The 23,694-nt window shown below is 34.8% G+C and overlaps 1 protein-coding gene across 6 annotated transcripts in view; it reads left to right on the top strand.

The window, feature by feature from the left end:
• The window catches only part of Csmd3 (CUB and Sushi multiple domains 3), a 1,179,548-nt gene that overhangs the window by 842,717 nt on the left and 313,137 nt on the right, over positions 1 to 23,694 (top strand). For all 6 annotated transcript variants that reach the window (XM_031358937.1, XM_031358936.1, XM_031358940.1 and 3 more), the window contains 3 exons: positions 1,492 to 1,648; positions 18,430 to 18,621; positions 22,579 to 22,705. In XM_031358937.1, the coding sequence (XP_031214797.1) occupies positions 1,492 to 1,648; positions 18,430 to 18,621; positions 22,579 to 22,705 (476 nt within the window). The remainder of the gene's footprint in view (positions 1 to 1,491; positions 1,649 to 18,429; positions 18,622 to 22,578; positions 22,706 to 23,694) is intronic.

Below are 23,694 nucleotides of genomic sequence, written 5' to 3'. Positions count from 1 at the left end.
AGATCATGTTGAGAACAGTGCAGAAGATGGAGGCCTGGCTTGTGAAATTTCAGAGGGAAGATTAAAGAGTCAGGGCCATGTTGTTTTGATTGTGAAAATTCTGTGGTTCTGGTTAGCTGGGGCTGAAGTATCAACTGTGATTAACAAGATACCAGAACTATTAAAGTAAACACTTTGCATTACTGGGACTATTGGTGCTGGTTAGCTGGAGCTAAGATATTAGGTGTGATTAAGAAGAGACCAGCATCATTGAGGGCACATCTTCTGGGAAGTGTTTTCTGAGAGCACAAAGAGGCTGTGTTCCAGAGACAGTCAAGATTGTACCTTGTGCTGCAGCAGGACTTGGTAATGTGTAAGAGTCACCCAGATGGTACAGCACAAAGGGGTCATGAAGAGCAGCTGAGGCTCGGCACAGTGAGAGGCCATGGAAGGCCATAAGTGAAGGTGCAGCCTCAGTTTGCAATTGATGGCCCAGGACTGAAGGTGTCATGCAAAGGAGTTGAGGCTTGGTACCGTGAAGACAGTCTATGAGAGGCTATTGGTAAAGCCTAGTTACAACAGTGTTTTGGGAATGCCAGTACCATGCAATGACCACCAAGGACAGCAGCAGCAATGGAGTACAGGCATCTGGAGCCCAGAAGACAAGCTGTGTGCTGCAAAGGGCAGAGCTGGAGAAGTGACTGGTTAAGCCCTTAGAGGAGCCCAGAAGATCATGAGTTGGATCCCAGACATTGGTTTTGCTTTTGTGACTGTGCACTGATATTTTTCCCTCTTGAAGGAAGAATGTATTTTAGTTGAGCCCACAGTTAAGAGACTTTGAATTTTAAAAGATATTGGACATTTTAAATTGATTGAACTTTTAATATGTAAAGACTGTGGGACTTTAGATCTTGGGGATGAATAAGAAAGTAAGGGTTGAGGCTTAATAGTGATGTGTTTGTGTGTCAAGTTGACAAGGGGTCAATTGTACTGGCTGGTTTTGCGTGTCAACTTGACATAGGCTAGAGTTATCACAGAGAAGTGAGTTTCAGTTGGGGAAGTGCCTCCATGAGATCCAGTTGTAGGGCATTTTTCTCAATTGCCCCTTGTGAGTGGTGCCATCCCTGGGCTGGAGGTCTTGGGTTCTATAAGAGAGCAGGCTGAGCAAGCCAGGAGAAGCAAGCCAGCAAGGAACATCTCTCCATGGCCTCTGCATCAGCTCCTGCTTCCTGACCTGCTTGAGTTCCAGTCCTGACTTCCTCTGATGATCAACAGCCATGTAGAAGTAAGCTGAATAAGCCCTTTTCTCCCCAGCTTGCTTCTTGGTCATTATGGTTGTGCAGGAATAGAAACCCTGACTAAGACAAATTGGTACATATATGGTACATATACCAATTTGTATATATGTACATATATGTACCAATATACATGTACATATGTACATATATATATGTATATATATATGACTGGATGTTTGGCCTCACATATATTAATTATAAATATATTTTTCAGATTTATGATGGAAAAGATAAAACAACGCACCTGCTGGGTGCTTTTACGGGTGCGTCTATGCGAGGACTGACACTAAGCAGCACGTCGAATCAGCTGTGGCTAGAGTTTAATTCTGACTCTGAAGGGACAGATGAAGGCTTTCAACTTGTCTACACCAGTAAGTACTTTTAAAAAATAAAATTTGTTGACAAGTACATATATTCCTAATTACTGCTTCTAAAGTACACAATTTCTGTAGAGAAGCTGAACAGTTTTCTTATGTATGAAAAAATTTCATTACTATTTTCCCTTGATGTCTACATCATCTATATCTATATCATGTATAGCTAGCTACATTGCTTCTTTTTCAGCTGTGCTGTCTTCACTTAGATTTTGATGTTTATTCTTTCATTTTCCACACCCCACACTACCCAAACACATTATAGGATGCGATCTAAAGTCTCTAAGTATAAGGGAAACTACTGATACAGTTCAAGATGCATTTTAAATATTTTCCTAATAATCCTTGCCTTATCCCTCTCAGCCTGAGGTATCAAATACTTTAATGCCTTAAAAAATGTATAACTATTGTTAAGATTTATCAAATTGCTTTGTCTTTAAACTTCATGGCAAATAAATTATGCAGAGAAATCCAGGAGACCATTTCTCTTCAACATGTCATTGTATGGTTTAGTTGAAAATTATATCATTTTAGTTCTACATGGAAAAATTAGGATGTAGGCTGAATACAGACTTGATAAAACATTTTGATATCTGGATAAGTTTCAACCAGGGTACATATTAAATGTAAAAGAAAATAGTCTTTAGAAATGGGGCAGGAGAGATAGATCAGCAGTTAAGAGGATATGGGTTGGTTTCCAACACACATTCTGGTTAACAACTATCTTGGGGACCTGGTGCCTGCTTCTGATTTCAGAGGAACTACTACAAAGCATCATGTCCAGGTACCAGACCTATACAGATAAAATGAAAGTAAATAAATCATTTAAAAATATTTAGAAGCATTAAACAATTAGTGAATTAAAGATGGTGTCCTTAAAGAGCTAAATAACTAAGAAAAGTAGATACTTTTCTTGGATTTTGCTTGAATACTTGAATCTTTATATCTAGTCATGTCCAAATCTAGCTTCATACACACACACACACAAACACACATACATACATATACATATATATATATACATATATATGTGTGTATATATATGTGTATATATATATATATATATATATATATATATATATTACACAGTCATGATATATTTGTATTATACCTGGAATCAAATAGATTTTTGAAAACATAATTGTGTAATATGATATACAGCCATCACAATTTTTTTTATATTTTATCTTTGATTGATTGCTTGACTGATTTTATACTCTAGATTTTATTCCCCTCCAGGTACACTCTCCCACTGTTCCACATCCCATACCTCCTCCCCACCCCTGTCTCCACAAAGATTCCACACCACCCTACCACTCACTCCACCAGACCTCTAAACTCCCTGAGGCCTCCAGTCTCTTGATGGTTAGGTGCATCTTCTCTGATTGAACCCAGACCCAGCAGTCTTCTGCTATATATGTGTTGGGGGCTTCATATCAGCTGGTGTATGTTACCAGGTTGGTAGTTCCCCCGTGTCTGAGAGATCTTGAGGGTCCAGGTTGATTGAGACTACTGGCCCTCCTATAGGATCTCCCCACTCCTCAATTTCTTCCAGCTTTTCCCAAATTCGGCCACAGGGGTCAGCAGCTTCTGTCCAGTGGTTGGGTAAAAATATCTGCATGTGACTCATTTAGCTACTTGTTATGTCTTTTGGAGGACAGTCATGATAGGTCCCTTTTTGTGAGCAGTCCATAGCCTCAGTAATAGTGTCAGGCATTGGGACCTCCCCTTGAGCTGGATTGCACTTTGGGACTGTCTCTGAAAAGAGGGCTCTTTTCTTCAGGCTTCTCTCCATTTTCATCCCTGCAGTTCTTTCAGACAGGAACAATTATGGGTCAGTTTTGACTGAGGAATGGCAATTCCCTCCCTCACTTGATGCCCTGTCTTTCTGCTTGAGGTGGGCTTTATAAGTTCCCTGTACCCACTGTTGGGCATTTCATCTAAGGCCCTTCCCTTTGTGTCCTGAGAGTCTCTTTCTTACCAGGTCTCTAGTGAATTCTGTATTGCCTGTTTCCATTCCTTCTGCTGGGGCTCAGAGCTTCAGTCTTTTTTCCTCACCCAGTACCAGATCTGGTTCCCCTCTTCCCACCCACGCTGTCCCCTTTCCCTCCCAGGTCCCTCCTTCCCTCCCCACTTGTGATTACTTTCTTCTCCCTCCCAAGTGGCACTGAAGCATCCTCACTTGGGCACGTCAACTTGTTGACCTTTTGAGTTCTGTGGACTGTATCTTGGGAATTCTGTACTTTTTTTTTTTTTTTTTTGGCTAATATCCACTTACTAGTGAGTACATACCATGCATGTCCTTATGGTGTGAGGATGATATTTTTTAGTTCCATCCATTTGCCTGCAACATCCTCATTCTTAATAGCTGAGTAGTATTAGCCAAAAAAGTTCATAATACCCAGGATACAGTCTACATATATTAAGTTAATATTTCTATAATTAATGGAAACTAAAAGTTCAGAGACTCCCAAGGACCTAGAATGAAAGATTTTTTTGTTATACTCATTAGTTTTTGGTTTATAACATTAAGACAGCAGTGAGATTTTCTCATATCGACCAGTAATAAATTATATATATTTATATATGTATATATATTATACATGTATATATGTATATATATATACACACATACATTCACAATGAGAAGTCTTTATTATGTCTGAGGTATTTGGAAAAATGCACCATTGCATGATTTAGTCTTCAACTCATAGAGCTCTCTAAAATAACTAATTTGTTTAGGAGCGATTCTCTCTCACCAGTAAGTTTTTCTGCTAACTTAACTTTGATGGTTAAGTAAAAAGTATCTCTGAGTCAAGCTTGGTGCAGCCATAATTGGCATTAAGGAATTCAACCACTCTCCCAATGCACCTAGAATCTAAGGCCCTCATTGTATTACATCATTCCTTCTCATTTTCTTTGAACTAATGGCTAGATATTCTTCTTCTTCAGAAATTTGAAACTTCTAAATGAAGGTTGGGAAGGGAGGTGGCAAACTTTAAGACCCTTTAGACAAATCAGTTTAGTTTGAACATATCTTTGAGGAGAAATCTAGGAAGACATAGATGAATTTCCCATAATGTATGCATAATAATGAATCCCATATGGTTCAAGGGAAGTATATCTCCTTCAAAATTTAAAGATCAGATTAGATCATGGATTTATACTCATGAAAACATAGTCATTTTGTACTTGAGAACTTGATTCATCTTTGTTTTACAAACTACTTTCAGAAACTAACTTGGTTATAGTGTCATTTGTGTCTCATGATTTCTCCAATACTGAAAGTAGGCATTATTACAAATCCTTTTAGCTCTTTCAACTGTAGTTATTTTTATTCAGTAAAAGAAAACCAAGTGTTTTTGATAATTATTTATATCATTTTGATGGGCTACCTATTTTCAAAAGCTGACTCGGTAGACAGACAGTATTTATTGCCAAAGACGATACTGCTAGGTTAAGTGATTTTTACCATTTCTTCTCCTTACTTTATTTACTAAAAATCCTATTAGAGAAATGTTTATAATTTCAAGAGAAAACTTCAAATACATTTGGACTCACTTACCTCTAGCTTGTTTCTTGCAATGATTCAATAATGCTCAAAGAGCAAAGCCATTCAGAGTGACAGACTCTCATTAGAGTAAGGCAAGAGCTGATTTTTAATGCCTTCTCTTGTATGCTGGCTTTATGAATATACTACCAATTATTCGATTGAGGTTCTATAATTTAGTTACTAACATGTTATTGGCTATGCTAACCATGAAAAATAATCAGATGGCCCATCAACTTTAACTTTATTCTTAGTACATAATTTACTTAATGCAAATGTGAGTAGAAAATAAGTAAATTACATGGAAGAGTGAGGATGTTCTGTAGGGTTACATGTCCTCAAAACTACTGACCAGACACATTGTGTATTTCCTTCACTCTTCGAATATTGAAATTAAGCAGGCAATGAAAGAAGTACTGACTATTGGTGTGTTATATAGTACAAAGCCCACTAAGAGAAATATCAAAGAAATATCTCTTAAATGTGTAGTTTGCATAAAATACATCAAATATAATTTCTTTTGATAGAATAAAAAAGTCATCATTTTCATGATTTCATATCATCAAAACTTTGTACTCTTTCATTTGAATACCTAGTAATCTGTACATTGTTTGAACTTTATTTCTGACATGTTTCAGGCCTACTAGTGAGTTTTAAATTTTTTTAAATTGTTTAAAAGAATATTCGACTGAAGAAAGACAGTGTTTATAGGAAATAAAAAAAAAAGAAAATTAAGACAAGGTATTCTGATAGAGATATGTCAAGTCAATTGCACCTTCCCCCCTTCCAAGCACTTTTTAGTAATTCAAAGTGAAATGTGGAAACCACATTCACTAGATTCTATCCCTGGCAGAGACCTGTCTTTGAGATCTGCCAGTTAGAGGCAGACCTTGGATAACTGAGTTAATGGAATCAATGAAGTTATTATTCCAAGGGCAGCTATAAGCAAATGTGATGGTGGTAGCTGTCTGTCTATTTCAGATGTTCTTACCTTTCAATTTGCTGAGAAGTGGGGATTATTTTCCACCTTATACTTCCTTCACACTTATAAACTCTTCAAAACCATCTAACTGACTGCATATCAGCTACCAACTCATAACCACTAAATCACTTTAATTTTCTTTACTAGGTATTAGTTGCAGTTCAAAACCAGCAACAGCCACAAACTTCTGTAGAGGCAAACAATTGATAAATAAAAGGAGACATGTTAAAAGAAGTCATTTGTGTGTAAAAGCAAAAAAAAAAATATACTCAATGAAAAAGTATTTTTCCAGCCATCAACTTAAAATAGGCAAACAAAAAATATGGGCAAAAGACAACATCACAGAGAAGATATATTAGAGAAAAATAAAATTAAGAAATCAAACCAAATAAATATGCTAGAGCTTATTCCAAAAAATGATAAAAGCATTAAAAATTTGCAGAGTAGTAAATGTTAATAATAATTTTCAGTTAGTGAAAGTCAAGCATACTAAAAACTGTCATTTAAAAATCAAGTAGGAAAGGAATTTGGCAATATTCAGTAAAGTTGTTGGAAGTCTTAGGAATATACCAAGTACATAGTTTAATGAAATAGCTTAAATTCTGGTGTTTTAACAAAATTAACTGTCAATCAGTATTGAATAAAGTGTGTGAGAATGAGGCACATCTTCATGTTCTGTGAAATATGTAGTGTCTTTAGCAGGGCATTCTACTATCCTGCCTGGCAGATGAAATTTAGAAACTTCTGTCAGTAATGAGTTTTTAGATAAGAGCTCTCTAGGTAGAATTTAAACCATCATAAAAAAAAAAAAACCTAAAAGGAATAGAAAATGGAAAAATGAAGGGATAAAGTATGATAATTTAATCATTTCTCTATTTTTGTTTAAAAACTCTACTTTAAGAGATTTGAAATTTTAAGAAAAAACCTATGCAGGATGTCATGCTCAATATGTAGCCATAGTCTATGATTTATATAGTTTAATTAGTGATAAATATATATGATTTTTATAAGATTACTTAGTGCTATATTAGAAGTTAATATTATTCTTCAAAATTCTCTCCTTATCCCCTTTCTACTTTTTATTACATCTATAATAATTAAAATCATCACAGTTCCTATGTACGTATTTGAAGTATTTCCTCTTGATCAATTAGGACAAAAACTTCACAGTCTTCTTCTATAAATATAAACTATACTATAAGTACATTAGTAGCTCAGTGATAAGGTAATTGTTTGACACACATGCACATATTTAGGGATATATTCCTAATACCATGAAAAATAAACTTTAAATTAAAAATAAAATTTTAAATGTAAAAATTTGTAGTTGGAAAAGAAAATAAATACAATAAAGAATTCTAAAACAATAATATTTTTAAGAATAGCCTGAGTAGCAATTATAATAATTATAATTATTAAATATTTAATTTTTATTTAAACTTTTCTCATACACTATTCTTTTTATATTGTATTTCTGAAATATCCTTCTAAATCCTACCACATGCTCACAAATTCTTCCTTGCTTCCTTTCAAATTCATGGCCTCTATTTTCATTAACTATGGTTACCTGCATATATATGTATGTATATATATGTATATGCACACATACATATGTATATATATGTATATTTAGGAATATATATATATATATATATATAAACTCACTCAGTCTATATACTGTAATTTATATGTACACTTCAGGGATGACCATTTGATATTGCAATTGTGCTCTTTTCTGGGAAGATGATTCCTTCCACTCTCAACCTTTCTTCACTGTAGTTCCTTGTGAAAGGTTGATGCCTTATGTTCTGTCCCCTGTCCATGTTGAAATGTCTATTGTCCGTATTCAGCTCACATTTAGACTGTAATTTTGGTGAGACTACATAGGCGTGATTTCTGACATTATTAAGAGATGTGGTCTCCATCTTCCACCATCACTTCCACCATGTCTTCTGTGCCTAGAGTGTGATAGCTTTTGTACATATATCAAGTGGTATTAGGTTTCAGAATCTACATTTGTATTGGCTATGGTTTTCTATAATATTCTCTATCTGTTTTTGTAAAATGAGATGTGAGGACTAAACATATCTGTTATTTAAAGACAAATTTAGCATATAGTTAGGGATTTTAGTTGTTTAATAAAGTAGTGGTTGTAGGTTCTCCTCCAACCTCACTAGCCCTGAGTAGTTGATAGATTTCTGTACCAGGTATTATTTCCCTCTAACTTTGAATCTGCTTAGAGGACTTCTGCTAACCACTAAGATATGCTTGCCACTAATTCACCCTCAGTGTTATAATGCTATGCTGGTCATTGTTCTAGTTCACAGGCATCATAGCTGGATGATACTGTTGATAGTTTTCCTCATTTGGAAACTTGTACTGTGCCTTTTCATACCATGAAAACTAGGCCTTAGGAAGCATACTCTATATTTTAAACATCTTCTTTTACCTCATCCAACTCCTCCCACATATTCCATTCCTGCTTGCCTAACCAAGTTCACATTCTTTCACTCTGTCTGTTTCTATGTCTATGTCTCTCTGTCTGTTTCTCTGTGTATCACTCTGTCTTTCTGTTTCCATTTCTCTCTCTTTCCTTGCTTCTGTCTCTCTATCTCTCCCCCTCCCTCTCTCTCTGCCTCCAAAAAGAAAGAAGTACAATAGTATCATTAAATTAGTATCATTTATCTCCTTCCATTATTAAACTTTTTTGAAAGTTACATTTTCCGAGTGCATTCATTTAGTTACTCTGTTTTTCCAGAAACTATACAAAACTTTTTATGTAGCAATATGATAGTTATTATTCCAGGTCCTGTGGTGTTCATAGCCTCAACTGTAGTAGAGGAAGGGAAAGTTTCTTAAATATTCTAGGTAATTCACTGAGACAATGTGAAAGATAAAATGTTACAGAAACTACAACATTGTAAATCCATTGCTGAGACCTAAGTAGACTTGATTTTCCTTAGAATACCCTCTTCCAGGTCATTATAACAAGAATGGTTGTAGACTAAAATAAAAAAGTGATTATAAATAATCCATTCTATTCCTTGTGTGTCCAGATCTCTGTTAAACCACTTTGGCATATAGGCAGAAGAGAGATTTCACTTCGCATTGACCCTGTTTTACATCCCATTGCCCCTCATGTAACACTTCTCCAGGTACTCTAATCCTAGTGCACAGGACCCAATTCCATATAAGTATAAAGGGCAAGAGAAAACAAATCCAAAAAAATAAAGAACAGTACATGACAATAAAATCTCACAAAGCTGTTTAGAGTATGCTTTATTATGTTTCTCATATATAAATGCATCAAAATGTGCTATATTGACATATATAAATGTGTATGTGAGAATAACCTAATTAACATACTAATGGTTTCAGAAGAAAAAAGACCAAATTGAACAACAAGATTTGGGAGTGTAAAATGAGAAATTGCATGTATTTTACAATATTTATGTATTTTATGTTGTTACTATTAATAAGAATATATTAATAGGACATTGACATGAATGCAGACTGAAAGGAAATTAAGCATAAAGTTAAAATATGATAGTGTTAAAAATAAAATAAATGAGATAAAATATGACAGTGTTGATACAATTTGTTAGGGAATATTATTCAATTTCATAGATTTTAAATAATACCTTAAAATAAATAAAAAAATAAACAAACCTCTTACATATACAGAAACTCTGAAGCATATATAAACAATGTTCATTTTGAGTTTATTTTCTGCTCTATAAATTTTTATTTCATTACACTATTAAATTCTACTAGTTACAGTGAATATTGGTCACATACTTGAGGCTTCATTCAAGTCTGTATTTAGTTGTCAGTATCAACTGTTTGAGCTTTCAGTGAAAAGACAATTTTGAATACTTATGAAAGAGCAACAATGAGTCTAAGAAATTGAGCTAAATTATGTTTTACTCTGTAGCTTACCCAGAACTGCCTGTCTGTGTTTTCCTCCATAAAGAAATGCTTTATAAAGGATCTTCATTTGCAAGAACATCTTCATTTTGTGTCACCACCAGAAATCCCCAATCATATTCACAGAATATTCACATTAAGGAAAAATAGAGTTTGATAATAAATCTTGAAAACAAAGCTTGATTTACATTTTGATTTAAAAAGAAATATATGATAAAACTCAAAAGGGTATTGGTATCAAATCCCAGACAGACTATCTTCCTATAATACAGTAGGGAGAATACAAATGTGTCATTTTTGATTAGAGATATTTTAAATATGATATTAAATATGCAGATCAGATCAAAGTAGGTTGTCCATGAAAATTAGTTTTTACTACTACAGTGTCTTCTCTTTGCAATATTTATTTGCTTGACTACATGTGGTAGATTTCATTATATCTGCCATGATGGGACTCACTGACAGCTGCCTTCTTTTATGACTCTCCTTGAAGATGCTGGCATTTTCAAAAAACTGGGGTTATCAGAAATTAATCCAAAGAGGGAATATATGCAGCTTTTATTTTTATTAATTTTTATTTAATTATTTATTTTTGTTCTCAAGGAATGTCTACCCTCCATGTTTATTGTAGCATTAGTTCCAAGAATCAGGAGACTAAAGAACCCTAATATTCAACAATGGACAGATACATGTATAGATAGCATAAATATCTTATGTACAAATATAGTAAGGAGAGGGTTTTTAAAATAATATAATTCTATTTGTGAAAATACAGGTAGACATTGTGTTAAGTCAGAATTACAAACACAAAGTATAGTGTTCTATATACAGGCTAAAAGTGTACAGCTCAGGAAAGCTAGAGAATCATGGTTACCAGGACTTGACTAAGAGGAAATCAAAGAAGCTGTGGCCAAATGATACAAAGTTTTGATCTTGCAAGGTTAGTAAGCTTTGAAGACTCACTCTACTGTACAGGACTATAGATAAAAACATACTACATATTTAATTTTTTATTAATCATTTCTTTTGTTTACATATCAAATGATATTCCACTTTCAGATTACTCCTCCACAAACCCCCCATCTCACATCCACCATCTCTCCCCTCTTCTTTGCTCTCTCACTCCACCACTCCAGCATCCCCCTATGCTGGAGCATCAAACCTCACAGGACCAAGGGACTTCCCTCACATTGCTGTCAGGAAGGGCTATCCTCTGCTATATATGTATCTGGAGTACTGGATCCCTCCCTGTACACTCCTTGATTGATGGTCTAGTCTCTGGGACCACTGGGTGGCAGGGCAATAGATAGTGTTCTTCTTATGGTAATATCACCAATCACCCTCTGTTCCTCCAGTCCTTCTGCCAGCTACCTCATGGGGTCTCTGAGCTCAGTCTGATGGTTGATTCCAAGCAACTACACCTGCATAGGAGAGTTGCTGGCCAGACCTCCAAAGGCATTACTTTGGCTTGTAATTATTGAGTTTTTTTTGCATATATATTCAATAAGGGAAATTGATCTGAAGTTCTTTCTCTTTGTTTGATCTTTGTGTGCTTTAGGTATAAGCATACCTGTGGCTTCATAAAATGAATTAGGTTGTATTCCTTCTGTTTCTATTTTATGGAATAGTTTGAACAGTATTAGTATTAGGTCTTCTTTGAAGGTCTGATAGAATTCTGCACTAAAATCACCTGGCTCTGGGATTCTTTTCATTCGGAGACTTCTAATGACTATTTCTATTTCCTTGGGGGTTATGGGATTGTTTAAGTGGTTTATCTGCTCCTGATTTAACTTTGATACCTGGTATCTATCTAGAAAATAATCCATTTCATCTAGATTTTCCAGTTTTGTTGAATATAGGCTTTTGTAGTAGGATCTGATTATTTTTTTAATTTCTAATTTTCTGTTGTTATGCATCCCTTTTCTTTTCTGATTTTGTTTATTTGTATACTGTCTCTGTGCCTTCTAGTTAGTTTGGCTAAAGCTTTGTCTATCTTGTTGATTTTCTCAAAAAAAAAAAATAAATGACTCCTAGTTTTGTTGATTCTTTGTATAGTTCGGTTTGTTTCTACTTGGTTTATTTTAGCCTTGAGTTTGATTATATCCTACTGTCTACTCTTTTCAGGTGTATTTACTTTTTTTTTGTTTGAGAGCTTTTAAATGTGAGGCACTCAGGGATATGAGTTTTCCTCTTAGCACCACTTGTATTGTGTCTCATAAGTTTGGATATGTTGTGCCTTCATTTTCATTAAATTCTAAAAAGTCATTAATTTCTTTCTCTCTTCTGTGACCAAGTTATTTTTGCATGGATAGTTGTTCAACTTCCACATGTTATGTGGGATTTCTGTTGTTTTTGTTGTTGTTGAAGACCAGTCACAGTTCGTGGTGGTCCAAGACAGTATGTGGCATGTAGTCAATGTTCTTGTATCTGTTAAGGTTTGTTTTGTGTCTGGTTATATGGTTGACTTTTGAGAATGTACCATGAGGTGTTGAAAAGAAAGCATATTCTTTTGTTTTATGGTGAAATGTTTTGTAGATATCTGTTAAATCCATTAAGTCCATAACTTCTTTTATTTTCACTGTGTGTGTCTGTTCAGTTTCTGTTTCTATGATCTGTTTATTGGTGAGAGTGGGGTGTTGAAATTTTCTAATATTATTGTGTGAGGCTTAATGTGTGCTTTGAACTTTAGTAATTTTTTTTTTACAAATGTGGGTGCCCTTGTATTTGGGGCATAAATTTTCAGAATTGAGAGTTCATCTTGATGGATTTTTTTCCCTTTTATTAGTATGTAATGTTCTTCACCATCTTTTTTGATAACTTTTGGTTAAAAGTCTATTTTATTTGATATGAGAATGGATACTCTAGCTTGTTTCTTGGGACCATTTGCTTGGAAAATTTTTTTCTAGCCTTTCACTTTGAGGTAGTGTCGGTCTTTATCACAGAGATGTGTTTCCTGTATGCATCAAGATGCTGGGTCTTCTTTACGTATCCAGTCTGTTAGCCTATGTCTTTTAATTGGGGCAATTGAGTCAATTGATTTTGAGAGATATTAGGGAGCAATTGCCAGAGGCCAGCCAATCTGGGCCTCCCTCAACCCGCAGGAGAAACAGGGTCCTAGTCAAGCATAGACGAAGAATGACAAACAAAGCTGACACAAGGGTGTGTTGAATCTGAATGTATATGTAGAAGGTGAAATTCAGGCTTAAATACCATCCAGCAAGCAGGGCAGATGACAAGAGTCATGTAGGCAAGTGACCTCCACACCAAGGTCAGCAGGGTCTGGCAATGATTGTTGCTTTGTGCTATCCTTTATTGTTGGAGGTGGTATTATGTTTGTGTTTTTCTCTTCTTTTGGGTTTGTTGTAAAAAGATTAATTTCTTGCTTTTTCTCATGTTTAGTTTCCCTCCTGTGTTGAACTTTTCCTTGTATTATACTCCATAGAGCTGGATTAATGGAAAGATATTATTTAAATTTGGTTTTGTCTTGGAATACCTTGGTTTCTCCATCCATGGTAATTGATAGTTTTCCTGGGTATAGTAGTCTGGGGTGGCATTTTTGTTGTCTCTAGGGTCTGTGGGACATCTGTACAAGATCTTCTGGCTGTTAGAGTCTCTGTTGAGACTTTTGGTGTAATTCTGAGTTGGGAATCTTCACTCTCTTCTATACCTCTTAGGCTTAGGTTCAGTCTTTTCCTTGTGTCCTGGATTTTTTGAATGTTTTGAGTTAGGAACTTTTTGCTTTTTGGATCTTCCTTGACTGTTGTGTTGATGTCTTCTATGGTATCTTCTACACCTAAGATTTTCTCTTTTATCTCTTGTATTCTGTTGGTGATGCTTGCATCTGTGACTCCTGCTCACTTTTCTAGCTTTTCCATCTACAGGTCTGTCTCCTTTTGTGTTTTCTTTTATGTTTCCATTTCAATGTTTAAATCCTGCATGGTTTTGTTCAATTCCTTCAACCAGTTTTATTTTGTTCTCCTGCATTTCTTTAAGGGATTTATATGTTTCCATTTTAAGGGCTTCTACGTGTTTACTTGTGCTCTTCTTTGTTTCTTTAAGGGTATTATTTATGTCCTTCTTAAAATCCTCTATCATCTTCATGAAATGAGAATTTAGATTTGAATCTTGCCTTAAAGGTTTGTTGGTATATCCAGGGATTGCTGTGGTAGGAGAACTGGGTTCTGATGTTGCCAAGTCCTATTATGTTCTGTGACTTATGTTCTTGTGCTTGCTTCTCACCATCTGGTTATCTCTGGTGTTAACTAGCCTTGCTGTCTTTAACTGGTGCCTATCCTTCCTGTGAGCCTGTGAGCCTGTGATTCTATCTTCCTAGATGTGTCAGAACCCTGGAGTAATTGAGCTGCAATTGGAATGTGGGTTATATGTACTTAGTTAGATCCAGCATAGATGCTCTGCTGTAGGCACAGGGACAAAATAGAAAGCGTGCAGGACTCTGGCTGGGCAGGGTATTAGTGTCTTCAGTTCCCGGGGGCCCTAGTTATCCTGGATATTGGGGCGGGGTTAGAGGTCTCACCTGTGATCCTAGTTGTGTCAGAGTATCTGAGGAGTCAAGCTGCAATTGGGGTGTGGGTTTGGATCCAGAGCAGAGTCTCTGCTCCCAGCAGGGTGGTAGACCAGAAGGCAAGCTGTGAGGCTTATAACAATTGGTATGACTTTTTTTTTTTTTTTTTTTTTTTTTGTCCCTAGTTGGGCACAAATGTATGGCTTTAAATTACTTTCCTATAGATAAATATTTCCCAAATCCACACTTATAAGAATCATTGGACATCTGATATATATAAAATTTGTGTTGTGTAGGCACTGTAGAAAGAAAAAATAATAGTAATACCAGAAAATTAAGAAGTATATTAAGAAACAAATTAGTTCTTATTGTTTTGTAGCTTAAAATAGAGTACAACAATTTTTATTTCTTAGGAGAGACTAGATTCCTTGGTCAATCCTGTTATCTGAACCTACTTCAATTTGCTTAAATTTATTGATTCATAATTCAGGGCATTCACTATTATAAATAAAGAAAATAGGCATATTTTGAGGTCCAGAAATGCTCAAACCCTTTAGCACCTGCTGACTCCACAACACTTCTAGCAAATGAATTCACTCAACAACATGGAAGTTCTCAGTGACCTTCTGATAGTGTTTGTCTTTTTATTGGGGAATTGAGTCCCTTGATATTAATAGATATTAAGGAAAGGTAATTGTTGCTTCCTGTTATTTTTGTTGTTAAAGTTGGAATTCTGCTCATGTGGCTATCTTTTTTTAATTTTGTTGGAAGATTACTTTTTTGCTTGTTCTAGGATGTAGTTTCCCTCCTTGTGTTAGAATTATCCCTTTATTATCTTTATAGGGCTGGATTTGTGGAAAGATATTGTGTAAATTTGGTTTTGTCTTGGAATATTTTGTTTACTCCATTTATGGCAATTGAGAGTTTTGCTGGATATAGTAGCCTGGGCTGGCATTTGTGTTCTCTTTGGGTCTGTATGACATCAACCCAGGATCTTCTGGGTTTCATAGTCTCTGAGGAGAAGTCTGGTGTAATTCTGATAGGTCTGCCTTTACATGTTACTTGACCTTTTTCTCTCATTGCTTTTAATATTCTTTCTTTGTTTTGTGCATTTGGTTTTTTGACTATTATGTTGCAGGAGGAATTTCTTTCTGATCCAGTCTATTTGGAGTTCTATAGACTTCTTGTATATTCATGGGCATCTCTTTCTTTAGGTTAGGGAAGTTTTCTTCTATAATTTTGTTGAAGATATTTACTGGCCCTTTAAGTTGGAGGTCTTCACTCTCTTCTATACCTATTATCCTTAGGTTTGGTCTTCTCATTGCGTCCTGGGTTTCCTGGATGTTTTGGGTTAGGAACTTTTTGAATTTTGTGTTTTCTTTGACTGTTGTGTCAATGTTTCCTATGGTATCTTCTGTACCTGAGATCCTTTCTTCTATCTCTTGTATTCTGTTGGTAATGCTTGCATCTATGGTTTCTGACTTCTTTCCTAGGATTTCTATCTCCAGAGTTGTCTCTCTTTGTGATTTCTTAACTGTTTCTACTTCCATTTTTAGGTCCTGGATGGTTTTTTTCAACTCCTTCACATGTTTGGTTGCGCTTTCCTGTAATTCTTAAGGGATTTTTTGTTTCCTCTTTAAGGGCTTCTACTTGTTTACTCATGTTCTCCTGTAATTCTTTAAGAGATTTTTTGTGTTTCCTCTTAAAGGGCTTGAACCTGTTTACCTGCGTTCTCTTGTATTTCTTTATTTATGTCCTTCTTAAATTCCTCTATCATCATCATGAGATATGATTTTAGATCCAAATCATGTTTTTCTCATGTTTTGGGATATCCAGGACTTGTTGTGGTGGGAGTACTAGGTTCTTATGAAAGCAAGTAGTCTTGGTTTCTGTTGGTAAGATTCTTGTGTTTGCCTTTCCCCATCAGTTGATCTCTGGTGTTAGATGTTCTTGCTGTCTCTGGCTGGAGGTTGTTCTTCCTGTGGGTCTATATGCCTTTGTCAGCACTTCTTAGAGATCAGCTCTCCTCTGGTAAGACTCATGGGCAGAGGACTGTGGATCAGTTGTCCCTCCTGAGTCCTGGGGTCAGAGCAAACCCTGGAGACAGGCTCTCCACTTGCAAGAAAGGTGCAGAGAGGGCTGTGGATCTGCTGTCCCTTCTAGGAGTAGATGGAGGTAGAAAAGATCCTGTGCTGGCTGCCCTGCCACTTCTAAGGCATGTTCCTTCTGGCTGGTCCTGCCTTAGAAAGTCAAGGGAGAAAAAATGGTGATCTCTCACCTGAGTCCCTGGGTTAGAGCACTCCCTGGAGGCAAGCTCTCTGGTTGTGGGAAGGGGCAGAGAGGGCTGTGGATTCACAGTCCCTCCTAAGTGTAGACAGAGGTAGAAAGGATCCTGCACTGGCTACCCTGTCACTTCTTAGGCCTCCAGAGACCTTCTATATAGGATTTTAATGGAATTTCTATTGCATAAACCTATATACTATATCATTGTCCAGTGGTAACTACATAGACACTCAGTTCAACCTCCTTCTCTTAGCATTTAAATAGCTGGAACTGATGAAATTTTGAACACTTTAGTCAGATGATCAGCTCCTTTGCCAAACAGCTTCCTTTAGTCTGAGAGAGAAAGTAGTTCTGAGGTAGTCTAGATTTTAGAAACTGACACAAATTTTCATGTTATTATCATCCATAGAGAAATAATTCAGACACAATACAAAAGAAGGAGGAAGATTTATTCTAAAAAGAATGAAAATATATATCATAGTGGGCATGCAAATCCTAGAATGGATTCCCATACCCATCCCCCATCTTTACAAGTTTTAATAACTAATATTATGTACAAGATAGTTGGTGTGTGGATAATTCATGAATTCAGGAAGTATAAAATTTGGAAATGCCAAAAATAGGTCAAATTTCCCCAGGATTTATTTATTTAATTCCCCTTTTCTGAAATATGGAAATTTTACAATGGCAAACATCAACTTTGCTAGTCTGATGCTATAGAACTCCATTATAGTAGGACAGAACAAAGGTAGTCATAGTCCCAGTCAGACTCTGCAGATTGCAAATATCCTGATGCTTTTTACCAAGGCAAAAATAAATACATGCTTCTCTTTCTTACCTACTTTATTCATTAGTTACTTTATTATTTTATTAGTTACTACATACTAGTTACTTTCATGTTGCAGTGACAAAGTAACATGGGTAAAAGGAACTTGAGGAAACAAAGGTATTATTTTGGCTTATAATTCTTAGGACTAGAGTGCATCATGAAGAGAAGGCAAGGCATATAAACTAGCTGATCATATATATTTCTTGAGAAACATAAGTTATGAGTGGCTATAAACTATCAAAGCTAATGCTCAGGGACACACTTCTACCAGCACATCTATATCTCTTACCCCAAATACAACCAGGGCCCAAATGTGCAAACATATAAACCTCTGAGAACCATTTCTTATTTAATCATCCATACTTCTTAAATTATAATACACATAATGCAGCTATTATTTTTTAATGAATTTATTAATCTGGTATTACGACAATATCTTGGAAGCAAACAGGAGCTTAATACTTTATGCCATTACATAGAGATATAAGCTATATCACCAATAAACCAAAAAATGAAAATAAAAAATAAAAAGCTTTCTGTGATTATGAAATGTTAATAGTGCTAGACATGATAGGGCTAATTCAAGTAGAAAATGAAATCATATTCGAAAGGATAAACGCTGCTTATATAATCTCAAATTCACTTTCAAAACATTTTCTTTAAGCAATTTCTATTACTCTTTTAGGTTTTGAACTTTCACATTGTGAAGACCCAGGCATTCCACAGTTTGGATATAAGATCAGTGACCAAGGCCACTTTGCTGGCAGCACCATCATCTATGGATGCAATCCAGGCTACACTCTCCATGGAAGCAGTCTTCTCAAGTGCATGACCGGAGAGAGAAGGGCCTGGGACTACCCTCTGCCTGCCTGTATTGGTAGGATGCTTTTTTGGATTCTTTCAAAGTATTCTGTGGGATGATATTAGTATGCAACTACATAAAATGCCCCTGTTTTAAGGAATTTCCTCCATATGCAGCTCATAAGAAGTTAAAGTGCTTATATTCACCATAAAGTTAAGGTGAAGAATATGAGCTCTTTTCTTAATCTGGCCAATGTGTGTACTTTGAGGAGTTGCTATAGTCGGTGAAAAGTTGTTATATTTCTGCTTTTGATAAAAAAAAATTTAACTCACTGCAAGTATGTTATGTTTTCATCATGTGCATTTTATTGAATCTCATTGATCAGCTTTGTTTTGATATAAAAAGATCAGTGCACATTTCTGAATCAAATGAACATTAAAAAAACTTATTTTCAGTTACTTTAAAAGCATCTTTTATGTGTAGAAGCTCCTTTGAAAAAATATTAGAAAATATATCTGTTTCCTTAAGTATGACAGTGTGAAAATAAATTGCAGTATGAAAAGCCCTGTGAAAAGTATAGATAAGATACATCCCCGACCTGAAGCTACAGTGATCATTTCTAGTTCTTGTTGGCTTAATATCATTTTATCTCTATTGTAAGGCAGATAACAAATTAGCATAGGGGAGTAGAAGGATGAATTTCCAAATATCCACAGATACTGTTATTCTTCAAGTTCGTCTTTTACCTTTAAAAGATCAACAAGTTCCATTTCAAATAACAGAATAACAAAAGGAAACAACAATGTAACAAACCCTAGAAATCCAGTAAAGAGTTGAAACTCTGTTTTCCAGGCCACTCCAGACTCCATTTTGAGGAGAAAACACATTGTGTCTTGCCAATGGGATAAAAACAAATGTGTTTTCAAGCGCAGTTTACAGGGGTTTAATTTAAATGTGTAAAACTCCATACATATTTAATCTTTTTAGAGTACAATATTTTAGATATCCTTTTATAACTTCTGGTGGTTCATTAAAGCATTTATTTCCAATGAAACAAACAAGTTTTCCATAAATCAGCTAAAACAGTCCTTCACATATGATAGCTTATCAATTGATGTCCATATTGTCCTTAAAATTAAGTTCATATATTTTTGGAGTATATTGAGCTAAAATGAAACCATCTCCTAAAATTTATTTTATTCAAATGGAAAGATAATTGATATGAGATCAAAAGATATTTATTGTGCTCACAAAAACCTAATGCTGTTAATTTCCAAGCCAGTCATGTGACTTGATAACTTTTTTGAGAAGAATACGTTTTTAATGACAGATGATCAAGTTAAAGAGCTACAAAAAGAGAAACACAGTCAGTGAATGCTGAGCATGACCATGGTAACAGAAGATGAAGTTCTGTTCTCATGATACTCTTCACTGATGATTAATAGCTTTACTGCCTATCTAAAAGCACAATTTTCTTCTGTTGATTAAACATTTATTATGGCTATGTTTGGTAAAACACAAAAATTTTTGCTTAAATATTTTGGTATTATCTAGGCAATTATTTTTCTAAAACTTGTTGCTTTGAACCAAACAAAAAAATATGTATAACTACAGATAGTTACTACTCTAAAAACCTTCATCTCACCTTATATTTTATCTTTATACTTAAACCTTGTGCCTTAAGAACATGGTCCCAAGTATTAAGTCCTATCAAAACAACACATTTCAAACTGAAGCACAAAATGACATTTGTTTAAAAAAATTAAAAATTAAAAAAATGTAGAAAAGTGCATTTAAATTTAAGATGCAATATGGAAAACAAAAAAGACACTGAAAAGTTAAACTAGATAAATAAAATATCAGTGCTGTTTTCAGTATTATATGCCTATCATAGCAATAAATCAAAAAGAAAAAAGAAAATGTATACCACTTATTGCATATTATGTACAACTACTTACTGTTGTATGCTATTGAAAAATGTCTTATTTGAAAACACAAACAAATGTGATAATGACAGTGCTGGTCAGCTTATCTAAGTTTGACCCATACTAGAATTACCTAGGAGGAGAAAACTTAGTTGAAAATCTGCCTTTATCAGACTGGCCTGTAAGCATAAGAAGATGCATTTTCATAATTAATTATTGAAATGGGAATCTCAGCCCAAGGAGGGCCATACATTTCAGCCAGTTATCCCAGCATGAATCTAAAAGATAAATGAGCAAGACATAAGGTCAAAGTCTATAAGCAGCATCATTCCTTTGTTACTGCTTCAGATTCTATCTTCAAGTTCCTAGTTAATGTTTCTGTTCTAACTTCCCTGAATAATAGACAGATTGACATTTGAAGGGGAAATAAAGTCTCTTTCCTTTTAAATCGGTCAGTGTATCACTGTTATTCAAAACAAAATCAGACAGTGGCAGTTCTTTAAGTATTATTACTCTTTTATATAAATATAGCCTATTGTAAAGTTATAGCAAAATAGTAATGCCTATATCTCTATGAGGATAAAGGCCAAGGTACCAAACTGGCAAAACCAATAGACTCCTTCCATCCTACTGGAGATACTTGTTAATTTTTAGGAATTAACTTATGTACTAGTTTGGGTTAGCAAGCCCAAAATCAGGGTGGTGGGGTGGGGACATCATTTTTTCAACAGGTTTCAAATTGATACAAATATTAAAGTCCTGGTTTTGAAACAGTTTCTTTTTGTCCTGGAAAGTGTTTCTTTCTTTCTTCCTTTCCTTCTTCCTTTCCTTCCTTCCTTCTTTCTTTCTTTCTTTCTTTCTTTCTTTCTTTCTTTTTTTTTCTTTCTCTCTTTCTTTCTCTCTCTCTTTCTTTCTTTTTAAGATGTCCCCATGGATAGGAGAACCCATCTTAAAGAACTATCCAGGATAAACTGGTTACTCCAATAAATCAATTAGAAATATTAACCACTTTTTAAATGCATTCATACCTAGACCAGTTCACTAAATAACTAAACAGTATAGTCTAGTTGACATTAATTAAAATAATAATCAGAATATTGTAATATAACATCTAGATCTATGGAACACAGAGACCATAGACTTACACTATCATATGCTGGTGAAACCAGAGAAAAAACTTTCTCATTTTGATCATTTTTCTAATGATATTAATGATGTTTAACATAAACAATTTCAATTTGTTTAAGAAACTGTTCAAAGAACAGAAAATACATATAATTTCTTCCAATATTTAAATAAATGTGTTTTTATATTTATTGAGTTTGGAGAAAAATAATGTGTAGAAATTACAAATTATTATTAGCTATACAATATACTCGATAGGGATTCCTTGCTTCTGGGGTTCAGACATGTGTATCAAGATCGTTCACATCAGCTCTAAGTAGTGTTGAAGATTATAAAACAGAAGAGTCTCCAAAAGGAGAAAATTAATTAGATTCTGTGACAATATTTATTTTTTAATTCAATAAATTTTATAGAAAATTAGAGCCCACATTTATGCAAAACTATGGCATATTTCACTGAAATAAAGAATCAAGTGAAAAATGCCAAAAGTCCTGAGAGATTAAAAAAGAAAGTACTTTAAAACAGTTTGAAGTGGAATGAAAGGACAATGAAATTTAGATCACCTGGGGAAATGAGTTTTTCTCAGAGGTGGGGATACAAGATGAATTATTCAGCTCACCATTCACTAGTACTGAGCATCTTGCCATCTGCTTCCCTTGTAACATGATTATTATTTAACAAAACATCTTGAAATGTTTTGAAACCAAGTTTACAGATTTTAAGTGTGTCCTTTACTTATTGTACAATTTGGTTTTTTTTTTAGTCTCATAATATCTGAGAGAAAGTATATAATTTTATTGTACTCACATTCTTCCTTCCATGAAATATTTAAGAAAGCATATTTAAATGTTTACGTTCAAGAAAGATTGAGGATACATCCTTATTTTCCTTACTGTGAGCCTACATATTTATAGAATTGTATAAATTGTCTTGGGAAGATTGGTATGAAGTTCTGACTTGAAATGTGACTATATTTCACCAGCTGAATGTGGCGGCCGTTTCAAGGGAGAATCATCAGGAAGGATCTTGTCCCCCGGCTATCCCTTTCCATATGATAATAACCTTCGCTGCATGTGGATGATTGAAGTAGATCCAGGAAACATTGTAAGGTAAATTACACGATTTTCCTGATCAGCAGCTATATAAATATCGATCAGTAACACTAATGTTCAATATGTTTCATCTTCATAAAGGAAAACAAGTTTGTTGTGTGCTTAAAACAACAAAAATACCGTTAGCTCATATTGCTGACTCATAGGCTGGTGGACTAAGTTTGCAAGCCCTACTCGAAGCTTCTCTGGATAGAAAACGGCACCAAGGTTGAGAATGTTTGGTGCTTCTTGTGATTGGTGCTTTGTCAGTTCTCAGTGGCTTAAGATGCTTGATCCATCATTTTGATAAGTGCACAATCGATGCAACCTCTCTAACGTGAAGGAGAAACATAAATGCAGCATGCTTTGACAGTTCCTCTCTTCCCTGTTCTTGAACGCATTTCTGTAGAGTCTGCTTTCTGATCCTTTAATTATATTTGATTTCCCTTCCCTGCTGAGTTTTGATAGGAAGTTCACACATCGTCATGTCATAGCAGCCTGATAAATTCCAACCCATGCCTACTAAATTCACATGTCAGGTTTCATGGTTTTTACAAGATCCTGATCCGGCTTTGCTTTTAGGAATTTAACTGGGTATAAATTAATAACTAAACCACGTGTCGTTAACATATGAAACAACAATTACGTTAGAATTCACAGTAATGTTAAAAGTAAGAATAGCTTTAAACTAGGCTGAAAATTTTGCTACGTAATGTAAATAAAATTCAGACATGTTTCAAGGGGGTGAACTTCACTGAAGCCAGTATAAACTCCTGTGTTGCCTTTGTAAGCAACTCAAAGAACTCAGAATGAATGGGCTATGGTAGATCTATCCTCAGCCTGTGGATCTTTAGGTCAACATAGTTATAGTTAAGATTAAAATTATTAGACAAAAATTTAATTCAGCAAGACTTTGGGACCTCTTAATTAACAAACAGCTTTTGGCATTAATGTATAAGAAATTGAATGCTCTGATAGCTCAGTATCAATTATAAACCATATATATA

This window comes from Mastomys coucha, unplaced genomic scaffold (assembly GCF_008632895.1).
Source record: "Mastomys coucha isolate ucsf_1 unplaced genomic scaffold, UCSF_Mcou_1 pScaffold7, whole genome shotgun sequence".
In the NCBI taxonomy this organism is placed as follows: domain Eukaryota; kingdom Metazoa; phylum Chordata; class Mammalia; order Rodentia; family Muridae; genus Mastomys; species Mastomys coucha.
The sequence above is the reverse complement of the archived record's forward strand: the minus strand, read 5'-3'. Positions and strand labels throughout refer to the sequence as shown.